We start from the raw sequence: 19,298 nt of genomic DNA, 5'->3' as shown, positions 1-19,298 counted from the left end.
AGTCATGGGAAACTAGTTCTGAGTCCGCTCATACTGAAAATGGAAAATGCTGAGGAATAACCTTTGTTTCTATCAGTTCTTATGATAGACTGAGTTTGCTGGTTTTCACAGCACAATCTCTTTAAAGACACACAGTGTATTATGCACGAACTTCCAGCACACTGCGGTACATAACATAAACAGTGAACACTGCACTTCTCAAATAATCATTTACACTAAGATGCCCTCCGGTAACCCTAGCACTCCGGGAAGATGACGCCAGAGGCCTGCAAGTGCAAATCCAGCAAGGACAGTTTATGGCTGATCAAGGGCCCATCTCAACAATAAATGAATGGGTCAATGAATCAGTAGATAAAGAGTTGGAGATTTGACTCCATGAAAAAGGGCATGGATTCAATCCCCAATAACACACACACACACACACACACACACACACACACACACACACACACACAACACACACAACACACACAGAGAAATCATATTTGAGATACTTTTTGGTTTTTTTTTTTTTTTTTTTGTTTTTTTTTGGTTTTTCTCCGGTACCGGGAACCGAACTCACGACCCTGCGCTTGCCAGGCAGGCGCTTTTGCCACTGAGCTAAATCCCCAGCCCCTGAGATACTTTTTGTGTTCTCTTACTATTTTCTCTCTGCTTGTACATATATGTGTGCATTAGAGGAAATTATTAATAATTCATCTATGATTACTAATAAATAAATGTATATAGTTTTAAATATCAAATATTTTTACAGGTTTATAGAAATTCCTGTTTCTTGTTATTCATTATCTCCCAACAGTAACATCTTTTTATCATTTTCTTTAGGAATTCACTCATTTCAAATTATACAATTATATCTCTATTTATTGATTTCTCCAATACAGACACAACATGCTTATTGAAGACAAAGTGCTACCATTCTGCCATCATGATCCAGGCCCTATGTCACCTATGTCTCTTCATCTTCATAATAGAGTTTTCTCTGAATTTTTATTTTAATTATTTATTTAAATCAATAATGCAGGTATAACTCTGCCAACACTGGTCAGAATTTGGCCCTTGTGGGTTAAAGAACCACTTACTTTTACACGTAGGGATAGACATGTATTTGAATATTAACTTTTGTTATCACATCATGTATGTATTATCTTCAGCATCCTACCTACTATTTACATAGTAAAGTGTCCGAATAGGTAGTTTGGGACACGGATTTGCATAGATAACAATGTGTTATCTACGAAAGAAAATCTGTAAAGTGAGTTAGCTCACTGAGTCACTTTGTAGAACTACCAGTATTACTAAAACCTGCTGCTACAATTCTGTAGTATGGATCTTTCAGCAAATGGTTTCATATATCCTGTAGCAGTATTATTCTGTTTTAAATTTTCTGCTTTCTTAACCTCTTGATGTCTACTTTCACCAACATCCAGAACAAATTAAAAATTGGAAAACCTTCAAGACTATGCTATAGCTTAATTGTTGGAAAGCTTGCTGACCTTTACAAACTAAAGTAAATGCTCAAACAGGTTTATCGTTGTGACCACTAATCCTATGGGGAATCTATCTCTTTGCTTCAGTACGTGGAGCTAGGAGGCTTGGATGAGAAGACCTATAAAGTCTTTTTTGCTTGTACTGTTTTATAAGGTTCTTTTTTATTTTCCAGTGTCTCAATTTTGCTTAGGACCCAATATATCACAAACAATTCTAATGCTCCAGTGAAGCCTTTTTAAAAAAATTAATATTTTTTTAAATATTAAAAAAATTTAATAAAACCAAGTATTTAGAATTTAAATCTAATCATAACAAAATTGGCTCAAGACCTTTACAAGAGTGAATTGATGAAAAGTATTCGGACTCCTCTTTTGCCGGAGTACTCAAGTGGTCACGGACTCCTAGCTCACTGTCAGGGTAGCTGCCTGCATTAGAAAGTTTGCTCTAAGAATCTCTTGTGTCCCAACAGCAGTCTGAAAGATGGCTAATGAGCTGTCTTTGAATTGTCTCTGTTCAGCTATATCCATAAGTTGTAAAATTTAAATAGTGTGACCAGGTTTTCCTCTGAAACTGTCTGTCCCTAGGTCCACTGAGACCTGAGTAACATTTCAAATCTTTTTAGAGACTAAGTCGATGATATCCTGTAGATCTTGGAACGGGCAGCTACCCATTGGCTGAGAGTGCGAAGAAGGAGCTTAGTCATCTTTGTCACCATGTGAGTTGCAGTTCCTAAGCACTATCCTAGATTCTTGGCCATAGATTCTACCCACTCTTTATACTTGGGGCACTCAGCTCATCCCTGCCTGCCTTTCTCCTTCTTCCATCTATTATCTTTATTGATTTATTTTTATACGTTTATTAGTACATATTTGCCATTCATAATATTTCTACTCCTTATGTGGAGTGAGTACATGTACCTAACTCATAATTCCTTTTTTGTTTGGGGGAAGGTCTGCTCATAGTAATTGTACCTTGACAAAAACTTTAGTTTATTATATTCACATTTGTTTTCCTCATTAGCCCACAATACCAATCATTGCAAAATAGGGTGGCGATGGTATTAGACAATTTGTATTCTAAGGTATCCAGCAACAGTTATTATTTCTAGCCAAACAGTCAATTCAACAAAGAGGAAGAGACTGACTTTTGTGTGAAACTAGAACGTCACAGCACAAGAACACCAAAGCAGAGGTCGTAATAACTATGATATCTGACTTGTGTCCTGGTTCTTCCATACTACTGAATAGTTAAGAAAATAAGAAGTGAAGACAGAAGGTCCAATGAACTGTGTTGTACAAAATGGATAAAATGGATAGCATACCTCACAGGGCCATTGTTGGAATTAAGACAATACATGCAAAGTATTTGAATATGGTACATGAAAGATAATCACTCAGCAAATATTTTCATGGCTATTGTTTTCATTGCTACTTATATCATCTCTTTGCCCAAGAAATCTTTTAGACTTGTTAGTTTCATTGATATTAGGGCAGGTGAAGTGTTACTCCAACCCTGTAAAATGTGTTATAGCTAAAGTACAGGGAAAAGAATCATATAGAATCTGACAAAGAATGACCCGTCAAGTCAGAGGAAAGCCTAGAGAAGATTAGGTATTTAGTCTTAGCAGGTGAAGCGTTCACTGTTAACAGGAGGATAGGGTGAAGACTTCATGATGTAAACAGAGCTTTTCATAAAGCACTGGGGACAAAAGTCACAGAGGAGTGGAGAAGGAACAGGCGACGTGAAGTAGAGAGAATTTTTTAGGTGTTTTTCTATAGTGGGAAACAGAAAGGGGAGGCAAGTGGTAAGAAGTAATACTCTGTTGTATTTGACTGTGAAAGTTACTTAGAAAGAGCCAGATATTCATGGTAGGTGGGGTGGGGAGAGAGTCACAGTCAGAGAAGTGACTGCACTAATTTACTTTGCCACCAGCAGTGTCAGAGTGACCCCTTTTCTTGTATTCTCACCAGCATTTATTGTATTTCCTTGATGTTAGCTGCTCTGACTAGGGGAAGTGGGATTACAATATAACTTTTATTTTCATATCCACCATGGCTAAAGATTTTGAGAACAAAGCTCTAAGCATTTCTAAAATGTCTTTTACAATTTAATCTCTCACATATCTAATTTTTTAAAATATGAGTATACTTTATAATTTTGTGTTAAGCCCCCAGTTTCATATGTAATTATGGAAATGCTACTGAGGTGCATGTAATTAAAACAGTTTGACTTTTTCTTCATAAATATAGTATTGTAACAGGGTTTCAATAATTAAAAATCAAACTATTTTCTAATTCTCCTTAGATAATTAAACCAATGCCTCACGGATGAGACAAAGAAATATCCAGAAGAAGCTACACAGAAGGGACAGAATTCATTCTCGTGGGTCTAACAAGCCATCCAGAGCTACAAGTTGCTTTGTTCATACTGTTCTCTGTTGTCTACAAAACCACTGCAGTGCTTATCTTAATCAAAATCGATTCGTGACTTCACACTCCCATGTACTTTTGCCTCTCAAGTTTGTCTGTTCTGGACCTGTATTTCTCCACAAATGTCAGTCTAAAAATGCTAGAGAATTTCTTATCACCTAAAAGGACCATTTCCTGTGCTGGCTGCCTGGTACAGTGCTATGCTGTCATTGCTGTAGTCCGCACAAAGCACTGTATGCTGGCTGTCGTGGCTACATGGTTATCTGCAACTTTTCATTATATCACAATATCACGAGTACATACACATTAGGCAAAGTACAAGAGACTCAGAAGTAAACAAATAATGTGGGAGATTAAAATGTATTAAAAATTGTATTAAAATGTATTAGAATTGTATCAAAACTTATTAAAACATTTTGAAACCTGTTTTGATTTGGAAAAATGGGAGAGACAAAACTTAAAACTAGAAGAGTTTGGGGTACGTATTTGCCTGAGAAGCAGGAGGCTCTGTGTCTTACTCTCTTTTGCAGCATTAGATTTGGGAAATGAGGATAGTCGTAACAGAGATCCCACTAAGTTTGTAAAATTTAAATATGAGGATAACCTGTATTCATTTTCCTAGTCAATCACTGTACAATTTAATTGAACACTTTGAAAGCAACAAGTTTCTAAAATAAAAATGATTGCAGAATGTGTCTAGAGAGATAAGACCTCAGTCTTTGAAGGACATGTATCACTTTATGATAGCTCTAAAATGGTTCCTGCTCATTACAGATCCAGAAAAAGCACATAAAGCTGGAAAATAACTGCTATGATAGGGAGACTCAGAAGTAAACACATGACAGAATGTGTAAGCAGAACACTAGCTGTAGCAGAAAAGATACAATTTGATACAACAGATACAGCACACTCAGCGGGTGTTTACCAAATGCATAATAAATGTCTAAATAAATAAATGAATGAATGCCAGTGTCTGTAGGTGATGACAATAAGGTGAAAAATCGTTGTGGCTTTTTAGTGTTTTAGAAACATTCATCTGTTAGAACTCAGATGCCACCTACTGGAAAGAAGGAAGACAAATTAATCAAATTAAGTTTCTTCCATCTAGAAACACAACCCAAATGCTAATTAAGTTCAACTAGAGGAATAAAGCAGCATGCCTGATAAATGTTGTGAATTGAAGTTTAAGCACAAGCCAGGTGCAAACAAGTACCCCTGTCCATAAAAATTTTCAATTATGTTTCTCAACTGTTTAACATTTCTGACTGGTTAGAAATTGTAAACATGAGAAAAATAGCTGTTATTTCTCATGTAAACATGAGAAACTAGGTACATTACCTTAGGTCAGTAAAATAATTACTACGGAGCTTATTTTTCCTAAAATTTATAAATGAAGCCCAGTGTGATAGCGCATGCCTGTAATCCCTGCACTCAAGAGGCTGAGGCAGGACGATCCTTCCGAGTTCAAGTCCAGGCTGGGCTCCAAAGTGAGCTCAAGGTCAGCCTGATCTGCATAGTGAGACCTTGTCTCAGAACAACAATAACAACAACAACAACAAAAACAAAATAAAAGATTTATAAGCGAAGCAAACAATGACAACAAAACTAGTGTAGGGAACCGAAATACCTCTCCCTGAAGCTTTAGAGATTATTGACAAAAAGGCAATGGAAGTGAACAGCGTGTTTTACACAGAAAAAGGTTTTTAAACTAAATCCTTCCTTATCGGAGATAGTAGATCCTCATCAGCCCAGGAAGGCTCCGGGACACAGGACAGGGGGAGCCCATGAGTAGAGTTTCTCAGATAAATTAGCCCTTCCTGGTTTCCTGCTGTTTGCACTTCCGGTGTTGCTTTTCTGTGTTCCGCCCCTATGCTGAGGATTATGGCTCTGCTAGTCAGGTCTCGTACTGTAGCACACAGTGCCCGAGACAGCCGAGTTATAAAGTGAAAATACTGATTTTTGGCTCTCAGCTTTAGAAGTTGCAGTCCATGGTTTGGTAGGCCGGTTGCTTTCGGGACTGGGAGGGGCAGCACGTCTTGGTGGAGAGCAGGCTGTGGAACAAAGCCACTTAGCAGGTGATGGTGAAGTGAGAGAGAGGAGGAGCACGTGGCCCAGGTCCCCATCCCCCTTCAAGAGCCCTGCCCCATGGCGGGAACATCTCCACTTGGCTCTGCTTCTAAGGGGCACCGTACACTCAGTAACACTACTGGCTAAAGCACGTGCCTTTTAACACCTGGACCTGTAGGAGACACTTTTTTATTTTTATTTTTTTTTCTTTTTGAGACAGGGTCTCGCTATGCAGTTCAGGCTGGCCTTGAGCTCACTTTGTAGCCCAAGCTGGTCTCGAACTTGCAATAGTCCTCCTGCGTCAGCCTCCTAAATGCTGGGATTACAAGCACGTGCTAGCATGCCCCACTGTAGCAGACACTTAACCAAAGCAAAGCAATAGCCGTTTGTTAAAGTCCTAGTGAGCAAGGGCCCAAGCTATGTTTTCTTTTCTTTTCTTTTTTTTTTTTTTAAGAATTGCTTTCTTAATGGAGTTGCTTTTCTCCCATATGATAAGAATGTCAGGTGTTACTGATCTTGCTTGTTTTATCTTAATCTCTTTTTAAATGAATATGTCCCAACTATGAACTCACAAGGGTTGATGAAATAACATAGTTTCTCCTCTTTGTTGCCAACACTAACCTAGAAATTGAGTTGGGTTTAAGGAAATATTTTATTTTATTTTATTTTATTTTTGGTTTTTCTCCAGTACCGGGAACTGAACTCACGACCTTGCGCTTGCCAGGCAGGCGCTTTGCGGCTGAGCTAAATCCCCAGCCCCTAAGGAAATATTTTAATTTTTTCAGACAAAAGGAAGCCCACTGACATGGGTACAGTATAGAAAATGCAACTTCCTTTACTCTCTCATTTTTTTTTTTTGTTACTAAATGTTGCTTATTGGAGAAGGGTTAGAAATTTGTTCACTAATTCAATAGTATTTGCCTACTGTAAAGTACAGGCTACTCAAAATCTATGTTGTAACTGATGTAATATTAATGTTATTATCATATCACAAAGCAAGACTTTTATACCTCCCCCAACAAATGCAGCACATTTACAAGGATTCAAGGCTTTCTAATTCTTGCTTTTAAAATTCTAATTCTACTGAGAATTATCTTGCTCTTGAGATTCATTTTTATTATACATGATGTAATAGTTGCATCTTAATTATTTCCTTGGATTTCTGTTGATATTCTCCAGTGAGAAAGTCCCGCCGTGGGAAATTCAGTCTTTAAAAATCCTTCTGAATTATCTCTTGATGGTGACAGATACAATGCTTCCAGGAGCATTTTTTCTTCATGGACAGGTAGGAACATGGACAAAGAAAAAAAATTTTTTTTTTTCTTGGTAAAATCAGTGTAAAGTGTTAGCTCTCTAGGCTGTCCTTGTAATTTTAAGCAGGAAGAGAATTTTTGTGGGATGTTTTCAGGAAATGGGAAAAAGGAAGTTAAAATATGTACTTTTGTATTAAAAGAACTGATGTTCTAACATAGATGCATGTATGTGTACACCATGCACTGTTCATAGAATCAATTAAAACCCACATATATAATCATATTTGCATGCATAAATATAATTTATGGGGACAACTCATATAATGACTTCTTAATTACCTAAAAAAGAAACACTTTTTTATCTATCACAGAAATATGAAGATGATAAATTATATACTAAATGACAAATGTCTTTAAGATATTCTAAAGCATAGCTGTACAATATGGTATAAAACATTATAACTTCCTTTTTCCGGATGAATAAATGACTCCCTAATAGAAAGTCTGATTAAATAAGCCCAGATAATATTGAAGACTAACATTTGAGCCTTGTTTTACACATTTCTTCTATGTTTGAGTTCCGCAAAAAAATACTTTTCAAATTATAGGACAACTTATGAGTCATAATAAAACTTTATTCTCTTCCTGTTCTGTGTATTATGGTTATAGTTATCAAAAACAGGCACAAGCATAATGTGTGTTGTTTATATGTAACACTGTTTTTGCCAGTACTGGAGATCAAACCCAGGTGCTCTGCCACCGAGCTCCATCCCCAACCTCTTTTTTGTTTTTTATGTTTTTATTTTCAAACAAGGGCTTGCTAAAATGCGGCTCTGGGATCCAGACTCATGATCCTTATGCCTCTGTCTCCCCAGTGCTCTTTTAGCCTTAAAAATTGAGACTATTATACACAGAAGTGCATGGCTCTTTTAGCCAGAAGTGAATTCCATAAACTAAATATTATAATGAATGCCCCTTTCATAAGTGTTTTTAATGGTTCCTCTCTGGTGACCCTAAAATAAACAAAAAGATATGAAAATACAAACATGTATGAACTATTTTTTCTCATGTCATAGAGGAAGATGATAAACCATAATTTGAATTCTTCTAAGCAATTTCTGTTTAATACTTAACATTAGTGGAGGCTATTTGGTTCAATCTATCACCTAATTTTTAGAAATAAGGAAATTAAGTCCCCTTCAAAAAATTATTAAAAGAGTTATGACTAGAACACACAATTTGGGAGTTTCATTATTGCATCCTTTCTGCAATTCTCCATGTAAAAGTATTCTAGTTACTCCTGGTGATAAGTCCAAAATGCATATTCTTTTAGTGTCCATGTTTACCCTTGAGGAAGCTACAACAAGTGAGTAGACTAATGTTACAAATCTCATGAAGAGTAATCTTTGGAGTTGAACCCAGGGTGTTAGTCATTTTATTACTACCATATACTTTAACTTTGTTAATACATAGTGCTTAGTGCAACAATCAAGGTATTCAAGTTGTTAATCTTGATTCTGTCTTGGCTTTCCCATATAACCAGAAGACAGTGATATTTTCCTAATTTATACTTTGGTGTCAAATCCAGGATAATTTATGATGAATGATAAATTCCCTGGCTCATAACTCAGTAGAACATTAGGAGAAAATTACTGATTGTAAATTAGCCCAAATATTTATATTAAAATATGGTAGCCAGAATCCAGAATACAGATTTCCTCATCTTAATCACAGTCAAAAAATAAAAGATACTATTCCAAAAGGCATCAACTAATGTCCTGCAAACTGTGAAATTTTCCTTAATTTATTTATAGACAAACATAAACAGGCAGTAAAGACTGAATATTTTATTATGCTTTTGTAACTCAAAGTTCTAGGAAAAAAAGTAGGAGGTTGCCACAGAACTGGTTACTTCCTTAAAGTCCAAAGGAGGATTTATTTGCGTGCAAGGGTTTGATAGTTTTTAAGATTGACTTCAAAAAACTAAGTGTTGTATTTTGTGATGTGAGTAATGAGTTGATGTTAAGCCATTTATTCCATTTGAAATTGTTCACAAAATATACGTCTAAAATTTGTAAGATGAAATACGGAGATTCCATTTAACTTTCTGGTTTAGGAATATCATTTTGTAGCTGTGGCTTTGAATGGATTTCTAATATTTGGTAGACCATCTGTGCTGTACCGATCTAATAAAGAAATAATATACAAGTAAATATGAAATAGGCAAAGATATCAAAAAATGAGAGATGAGATGTAAAAATATCAATGAAAATTGACAGAAAATGGGTTAGGAAAGATAATCAATGCAAGGTGACTGTATTTTCTCTGTGTATTTACTGATTTCTGTTTGTTTTATTAGATAAAATGCATCCTTCTCTGGATTGGATTTGAGAAAATGCTTAATTTTACTGATGTGACAGAATTTGTTCTTTTAGGGTTGACTAGTCGCCCTGAACTGCAACTCCTTTTCTTTGTAGTTTTTTTGCTGGTCTACCTTATCACCTTGCTTGGGAATATTGGCATGATCGTATTAATCTGGATTAGTCCTCAGCTCAACAGTCCCATGTACTTTTTCCTCGGTCACCTCTCTTTTGCAGATGTGTGGTTTTCCTCTAATGTGACCCCTAAGATGTTGGAGAATTTGGTTTCTCAGATCAAAACCATCTCTTATGCCGGATGTATAGTGCAGTGCTTTTTCTTCATCGCTTTTGTGCATGTCGAAGTCTTTATCTTGGCTGTCATGGCCTTTGATCGCTACATGGCGATCAGCAGCCCTCTGCTGTATGGCAGCAGAATGTCAAGAACTGTGTGTATTCGGCTGATTTCTTTCCCTTACGTCTATGGCTTCTTTATCAGTTTGATCTCAACACTGTGGACCCATGGCTTGTACTTCTGTGGAAACATTGAGATCAACCATTTCTACTGTGCAGACCCAGCGCTCATCAAAATGGCCTGCGCTGGGACCGCCATTAAAGAATACACCATGCGCACGTTAGCAGGCCTCAACTTCTCCTACTCCTTATTGGTCATTATTGTCTCCTATATATTCATCCTCATTGCCATCCTCAGGATGCGGTCTGCAGAAGGAAGAAAGAAAGCCTTTTCCACGTGTGGGTCTCACCTGACAGCCGTCACCATATTCTACGGGACGCTCTTCTTCATGTACCTCAGGAGCCCAAGTGAGGAGTCTGTGGAGCAGGGCAAGATGGTGGCTGTGTTTTACACCACGGTGATTCCCATGTTGAACCCCATGATCTACAGCCTGAGGAACAAGGACGTGAAGGAAGCCATGCACAAAGCCGTCAGCAGAATATTTATAACTAAATAAAAACTTAAAATGCATGATGAAGCTCCATCTCTACCACAGGTGGAAGATACTGTTTTAGATAATTTTGAGGAAGTGTTTTGTGTTTTCAGTGAGTAGACCAGAACAACATGTAATTGTGCAGGGAATAATGGTGCAGAAAGGAAGCAGTTGTAAATGGGATTCTAATCATGAGATCTGTGATGGGGAAAACACATTGATGTTATCTATAGATTCTGTCTTCCAGGTAAGGTCAGATTCAGTAGTTTGATTTGTGAAGTGATCAGTCTTTTCAGGACTCCTTGCCATTTCACAAGATTCCCATTATCTAAGTCCTGCTTTTAAAAGAACTGTCATGGTCTCTGTGTTTCTTTTTGCACCTAGCAGATGAGTTGTTATTTGCTTGTACAGCAGCTTGGTACTTTATAATGTTTAAATTGAAAGCTTCACCATGAATTACATTGATGTCTCATTTCAGGAACTTAATTTGTTCCACAGTTCTGGGGAAAGTGCCATGCTGTGTCCATCACTGCATGTAGAGTTCTCAAAGGGAAGCAAAAGCTTTCCCAACCCTTCTGTTTGAGAACCAATTGTTCATGGCTTATGGGCCCATGAACCAAGGTATTACAATATTGTAATTTTTCAAGACAGCATCTCTGTCAATTTTGTGTATCATGTATTATGAGCTTTAAGCAGCATGAACTAAGTGTACACTATATGTTTTCACTTTCAAATGCATACTAATTTATTACACGGAATTAACTCATTAAAAACTTATTCAATATTCCGTGTTATCTACTTAAGATGGTATCCCTGTCTTAAGTTTTAAAATGAGTTATCAGAAGGTGATAACCCCACTTCCTGGTACACTGAAATTTTAATTGGGCTTCAGTAGGCAGATATCTGGAACTCACTCAGAATATTTTGAAGGTGGAAATATATTAAGTGTATATTGCTTTATTTTTGTGCTTGTGATATTCTACTTTTTGAGGTCTGGTGGAAAGAGAAACAAACTGTAGCATTTGAAGTTTCTAGCACATTTAACTGTACTATACCTGGCTTTAAAATTACAACTGAATTTTTACACACAGTGATTTCCCTATCCTTTGCTATTTTGCTGTACTGTAACCTCAGTTTTAAAGCTTTGCAAAACAGAAAACCTTTTGTTGCACAGAGAATGGATTTTGATAATAAATACACAAAATATATAACTTTTCTTGTGATGCAAGTCTGTTCATTTTTATCTAGCAATGAATTTGGAAGGACATTGAATACATAAAAATGGCATATCACAAATCAAAATTAGGAACTTACAAATATGTAGAGTTATATATACATATATGCATGCATGTATATGTAATGCACATTTGTGTGTAAATATATGTGTTGTGTAGCTGGGTAACTTTTTAATATTAGCCAACTTTATTAAAATTCTACAGAAATTTTCCTTTGGGAATTAGCCATAGTATCAAACTAGTCATCTTATAAGAATAATACTGCTTATATTATATTTATTACATTAGAATATCATTCTTTTTTATTTTAAAGAGTAGAGTATAATTCTTATTTTGCTTTCTACTACATTTAAATTTGTAGATCCAAAATGCTTATTTTGCCAACAGATCTTCTTTCTCTATTTTGCAGTATCCTAGTCATAGATGGTATACCTTAGGCAATTTGAAATGTAGAATATTTTCTCACTGTGTAGTTGAAACATGCCAAAGAATTAATGAAGCTGAAAGTAATTAACATATTTCTTGAGCATTTCAATTATTTGAATTACACTTGTGTTATTTTTCAGTTGGATAATTTGTATTATTGAAATAAAATAATATCTAAAATGCTAGCTCATTTATCTTTAACATTTGTGAGAGAAAAAATCATTTCTGACTTGATCATGCTTATAATATCGATATCTTTTAACTCTCCATGTTATATGGGATTAATCAATATTTTAAAACAGCAGCAGTGTACCAGTCATTTATCATATATGCCAAATTTTCTTCTTAAAGTTATTGCTTGTTTTCTAATGGTATTTATAGCGTACTGATATTTTCAATAATTACATAGCTGGATTTACTAAAATTTTTCTTCATTAGTGTTATAGTAAAAAGAAAGTTCTTCTTTCAAACATATTTTATGGAGTCCTCTATGTTGCATCAAAAAACAATTTCATGGCCTGTTTTCCTGACTAATACAACCAAACAGAAGTATAACTGTGTTTCTCAGCTCTGCTTACAGTTTCCTTGCCCACCAGGCTCATGTCTCCCTAAGCACATGTGGGTAGAGGGTTGTGCATTATTTCTAAGCTAGGACACAGTTGTCTTCCAGAATTCATGCTATATTTTATATCTTATGTTTTGGCTGTCCATCAGATGCAAACATGACTCTTTTAGACCTCGGATTGGTGGGGATTGGTAGTTTGAAAAGTCTGCTCATAGAATTGCTGTCAGACATCTGCAAATGTGCCCATTTTACTGGTATATGAGCAAGAAATAAACATAGTAGGCCACAGCACCAATGTAATGCATAAAACACATTTTCAAAAAGTGTTGTACTCACAAGTATTGTTTTAATTCTCATGAACAGGTTATATAAATTTACACAAAATTTTGTGCATTGTCTGAGCCAATAATCCAGAATTGATTTTCATAAAAGTTAACAAAATTATCTTATTAGTAATCTATCTATCCACTAGTGTTAAAATAGCAATCATAAAATACATAACATTCTTTTCTTTATAATGCTTTTAGCCTATTTCTCAGCATTCTATCCTTTGGTTTTATTCATTTATTCTCTTACCAACATATTTTTGTTGAGTGTCTATTACATTACTTGTTTTAGGTGTTAGCAATGAATAAAATAGTAAAAGTTTGTTTTCACAAGAAACAAATTATATTGCAGAAGTGTGAAACATCCATAAAGAAGCAGTGTGATCCTTAAATTGTATGGCATTGTTATGATTTGTGTCTGTCCCCCAAAAGCCACATGCAGTCATGGGGCAGGTTTTAGAGTTTGTGATTGATTCATGGTCCAATGTTGGGATTATGGGTGTGAGTGCTACACCTGCCCTGGGGCGGGTAGTTTGCATACAGTGTAAGGGAGGGAAAGAGGCTTCTTGCCACTGCTCCTCCCATTTGCTCTTATTGCTTTTGCTGTGCTCTGCACCATAAAATGTTCCCCTCTGTCATGTGCCACTCTGCCTTGGAAACCTCCACAAACGTGAGCTAAATAAACCTTTCCTTCCTTAAATTTGGGTGTCAGGTATTTTGTCTCAGCAGTGAGAGAAGAGTAATCAAGACAAGCATGTTACACTTTTCCTTTTGTAATATTTGGAGAACAGTTCAGTGGGATAAATGATGCAATAGGTACATCTGGCTTATGCATCCGTGATGGTTAAACTTGGTTGTCAGATACACCAGCAAAATTATCCACACTCTCCTGGCTCTGTGAGAATAGATTTTTGAATGAGCATGGAGCAAAGAACTCTGGCGTACTACTACACAGCATAGTAACTATGGAAGTTACCTCCTGTGCATTTCAAAGTGCTAGAAGAAAGGGTTATGTACATTTTCACCACACAGAAATGATACAAGTCTCAGTAGATCAATGTGCTTAACCTGATGTAAACATTATCCAATATGTACACATATTGAACATCATGTGGTACCCTGATCAGTATGTACAGCTTTTTTGTTTTTGTGTATCATTTAAAATTATGACTAGTGATTTAACTGAAGGGGTAAGTCTAGAAAAAGTAATGAATTGCATCCAAATTGGAAAAGGAGGAATATTTATTTCCTTTAAGCTCTTCAACACCTTGACACATCATCATGCAGTACAGTCTTCTTTAGGATTGGGAATTGAGAACTGTGGCTGCTTTTTCTATAATAATTACTTCTTGGGCAACAGAATGAGGTGCGCAGCTTCAGACTCCGCTATCAGGAATCTGACCCCAGGCTCACAGATGATGTCACGGTGAACAAATCTTCACATCTCTGAAAGGCAAACGTTTTTGTCTGTAAAATGAGAGTGATAATGTTTGCCTCAGAAGGCAGTGAAAAATTAAATTATTATAGTACAGGGCGCATGTTTATGTCAATAAATGTGCTTTATATTCAACATCATTTTTATATGTTAGAGAGACAAAACACAATAAAAACAATGATACAGAATTCTAAAGGAAAATAATAGGAAATTAACAATGGTTATGGTATTGTACATTGTTGTCTTCAAAGTAGTTGTTCAGATTACAAGATACAGGCTTGCAAAATTGATCAAACAATACAAGCACTAACTCTTCCTTTCAATGAACTAATAGAAATTAGTAGTACAATTTTTTCAGTTATAAAATGATGGGCTCAAAAGAGTTATCTACTACAATGAAGAAAAATGTAGTGGTGCTTCAGTTCACAAACTCAGTTCTCTCCACAATTCTGGTAGCAAACCATACTGGATGAGAACCAATTCAAATTTTCCCAGGAGGCCAACATGGAACCTAACTACTGAATGAGATTCACTTCCTGTCCAACACAGTTGTGACCAGAGTAATGGAAAGAATTAAGTTCTTAACCTGAAGCAACACTCTATTCATCCTCTCTTCAAACCAAGGGTATAGACTGTGAACTACATAGCATAGCTTTGTTGTCCACAGGTTGTGTAACATCATCAACAGCTTCGATATTGAAAACCCCAAACAAACTTTGTTTGATTCTCAAGAATAATTTGCTATCATTTCAATGTTTCCATGAAAATTCATGTTGATATTTAATCCCAATGATGGAATACTACAGAGTGGAGCTAGGTGGCAACCATAAGAGATGATTGGGTCGTGAATGGATTATCTGGAGGATAGATTAGTTATCAAAGCCAGCTTGGCTTCGTCTGTTGCATGCAATGCTCTCACCATGTGGTGTGCTGAGTGCCTTGTGTCTCTATGGTCTCCACCAGAGAAAAGGTGCTCACCAAATGCAGGTCTGGGACTTTGGGCCTCACAGGTCCCAGGATGCTAGCTGACTAGTCCTTCATTCCTTGTAAGCTACCCAGTGTTATATGCAGTTATAAAAAGGAAATAAATAAGAGGCCATGCAAAGTAACTAATGCACGGGGAAAATGAAGTTGTATGAATCCATTTTGTGAAAAAAAAAAAAAATTCTAATCAGTTGCCTCTTCCTCTAGAGGTGTCATTTCTCCTGGGTCCTTCCCAGGGGCAACTTTCCTCATGGCTCCTCTTTTCAGCACAAACACTTAAGGGATGTTTCCCTCTGGACCACTCCCAATTTCTCTGCACCAGTTTTCATTGTTCACCATTTGCCTATAACTATTCACTTCTACCTCGGCATTCTGTGTGACAAGATTTCTCCGGATGCTCAGGTTGGTTAAGACGAAACTTATAAGATGTAACACACTTCTTGAATTTTATTTTTTTAATCTTCATAGGAATACATGGATCATTTCATATAAACTGTGCAAGAGAGAAACACATGTGATAAATTTTCAATAGAGGTTTGACGATTATTATGAGTGTTTGATGGAGTACATCTAATGATTTTTCTCTTGTATAGTTACAATGTGTAAATGAGTAAGATGTCTTCTCATATTTATACACAATAAAACATATGTCATTGCCACTGTTAAGTCCTCTTAAGGGACAGAAAAATGAAAAGCAAAACAAAGCAAGAATAAAACATGGCAGGTCTATAAGACAAGGCTTGGATTCTGGATTCATCAAATTCCTAATGGCAGAAATGAAACTGTTAAACTGGGAAGATTTTTATTGCTTTATATTTGCTCTTAAAAATTTACATTTATTGTTCTGTTGCTTTAAAATACAGTGGTACAATAAAAGAACATTGTGCAAGCATGTTTGCATGCCCTTTATTTTAACGAAGAGCTCACACTCTTTAAGGGGAGTTACAGCAACTCCAGGTGCTGTTTCATTTTCCTGTTGTTATAGAACCACCTGGCCAACCACCATTCACATTCTTCGTGAACTTAACTTTTGTTAGTAGTACAAATTCTATCTTTTATCTCCTTTTTTGTGTTGGATATTTGTTGTTACCACATAGTCATGTCTCACTTCTAAATAAGAATTTCACTGTCACTAATTTTTGAATGTTAAACACAGAAAAACAGTTCAGGGAGGCACAGACAAGCATGGATGTGGTTTGTTTTATCACATAGCATAAAATGATCTGAGATATTTGTGGTCTCTATTTAATATTAATTTGGAGATAAATTTAACTTTATAACAGATTTTGTGCTAACTCTATTCTGAGATACTTTACCTAAATGTTAGATGGTTTTATTCATCTTGTACTGTCTGTAAATATTTTACTTACTAGTTACTGCCTTGAATTTTCAATAATTACCCCAAGACTCTGGTCTATTTGTTTCACTTGGTGAAAGTCTTCCTCTATCATTCTGCAAATATCCTTTTCAAGTTCACTGATTGAAAAGTTATAGATTATTGTTGGAGATGGGTTCCTTTGTTGCACTGTAGTAATGAAGTTTATCTTCTTTTCTGCTCTCTGCTTTTCAGATGATTAAGAAGGGACCACATGTGAATGTGGACCAGCAAACTGTTATTTGAAAAAGTACATGACTGAAAGTTAAACATGGTCTTGGGAATAATCATTGGTCTTAGAGACGGTATTTAACCTTTGAAAGATATGACACAAACTCTATCTTATCTTCAAACTCCATTGTCCTGCTAAGCTGTTTCAAGTTATTAGTGAAGGATTCAAGTAGAACATGAATGTTAATTGAATTTCATGTACTCTCTCTTATCTCCATGTTATATACATGTACACATACACAAGTACAGAGACACACACACAGTTTTTGAATTTAGTGGGAAGAATAAATGTAACAAAATTTCTTCACAGACAAATCCGCATAGTTTAGCTCCACTACATATAATTTGTGTCCATAAGAAATTATTCAGATTGTGAAGTTTTTCTACTATTATTTGATGGTGGCATACTTTGCCATCATATATGTTAATGTCATAGAAGGTGCTAGTGTTTTTTTAGGGATACAATTTGTGAAATGTTTTCTAGAGAGTTTGTACCTTACATTCTACATGTGATATTAATTTGCAAACTATTGATGATCACTTTCACAATTCTGGTGGTCCCCCAAATATGTCAATATTTTTCCAATATCTACTTCCTCACTATAAATCTGTAAGAATAGGTTTCACTTCTACAAGTATTTACTTCTTTCAGCATTTCTAACGCATTTACCATCTTTATTTTCCCAGAGCTCCAAGTCATAAAGACCGGATTATGGAAATGCTGAATTTCACTGATGTGACGGAATTTATTCTTTTGGGGTTGACCAATCGTTGGGAGTGGCAAGTACTCTTCTTCATCATATTTCTTGTGGTCTACATCGTCACGGTGCTGGGCAATATTGGCATGATCGTGTTAATTAAGGTCAGTCCGCAGCTTAGCAGCCCCATGTACTTTTTCCTGAGCCATCTGTCATTTGTTGACGTGTGGTTTTCATCCAATGTCACCCCGAAGATGCTGGAAAACCTATTATCGGAGACAAAAACCATTTCTTACGCTGGCTGCTTGGTACAGTGTTTCTTCTTCATCGCTCTTGTCCACGTGGAAATTTTCATTCTTGCTGTGATGGCGTTTGACAGATACATGGCAATTGGGAAGCCCCTGCTGTATGGCAGCAAAATGTCCAGGGTTGTCTGTATTCGGCTGATTTCTTTCCCTTACATATATGGCTTTTTGACTAGTCTGGCAGCAACGTTATGGACGTATGGCTTGTACTTCTGTGGAAACGTTGAGATCAACCACTTCTACTGTGCAGATCCACCTCTCATCAAAATGGCCTGTGCTGGGACCGCCATTAAAGAATACACCATGCGCGCTCTAGCAGGCCTCAACTTCTCCTACTCCTTATTGGTCATTGTTGTCTCCTATGTATTCATCCTCATTGCCATCCTCAGGATGCGGTCTGCAGAAGGAAGAAAGAAAGCCTTTTCCACGTGTGGGTCTCACCTGACAGCCGTCACCATATTCTACGGGACGCTCTTCTTCATGTACCTCAGGAGCCCGAGTGAGGAGTCTGTGGAGCAGGGCAAGATGGTGGCTGTGTTTTACACCACGGTGATTCCCATGTTGAACCCCATGATCTACAGCCTGAGGAACAAGGACGTGAAGGAAGCCATGCACAAAGCCGTCAGCAGAATATTTATAACTAAATAAAACAATATGTATGGTGAATCTCCAGTTCTAATACAGATGGAGGATACTCTTTGAAATAATTCTGAGGAAATGTGTTATTTGCATTTTCAATGAATAGAAAAAAATAAGAAATTGAACAGAAAATAATTGTACAGAAACAAAGCAGCTGTAAACTGGCTGCTAGATCATGGAATCTGTGATCAGGAAAACACGTTGATGTTAGCTACAGATTCTGTCCTCCACAGAAGGTCAGATTCAGTAGTTTGATTTGCAATGTGAGCAGTCTTTTCATGACTCCTTGACATTTCACAAGGTTCCCATTGTTTAAATTCTGCTTTTAAAAGGTCTGTCATGGTCTTTTTTGCACTTAGTAGATTATTTGTTTCTTGATTGCATAGTATATTGTTATGTCAAAATGTTTAAATTGAAGAAAACTTCACCATTAATTACAGTGGTGCCTCATTTCAGGTATGTAATTTATTCCATGATACTAGGGGTGATGACATTGACCACATTTATCACTTGAATTGGAGTTCGCAAGTGGAAC

General features: G+C 36.4%; 2 protein-coding genes across 2 annotated transcripts; both read left to right on the top strand.

Moving 5' to 3' along the window:
* The first annotated feature begins 9,635 nt into the window (after positions 1–9,635).
* LOC102008017 (olfactory receptor 5M3-like) lies at positions 9,636–10,568 on the top strand. The gene has a single exon (XM_005407969.1). It carries the CDS (start codon positions 9,636–9,638, stop codon positions 10,566–10,568), a length of 933 nt encoding a protein of 310 aa, XP_005408026.1.
* Positions 10,569–17,833: 7,265 nt separating this feature from the next.
* On the top strand, positions 17,834–18,772 carry LOC102007682 (olfactory receptor 5M3). The gene has a single exon (XM_005407968.1). It carries the CDS (start codon positions 17,834–17,836, stop codon positions 18,770–18,772), a length of 939 nt encoding a protein of 312 aa, XP_005408025.1.
* The last annotated feature ends 526 nt before the right edge of the window (positions 18,773–19,298 follow it).

The sequence above is a fragment of the Chinchilla lanigera genome, unplaced genomic scaffold, assembly GCF_000276665.1.
Source record: "Chinchilla lanigera isolate Chin_1 unplaced genomic scaffold, ChiLan1.0 scaffold00110, whole genome shotgun sequence".
NCBI classification, from domain to species: domain Eukaryota; kingdom Metazoa; phylum Chordata; class Mammalia; order Rodentia; family Chinchillidae; genus Chinchilla; species Chinchilla lanigera.
This window is presented reverse-complemented; position numbering and strand designations above follow the sequence as displayed.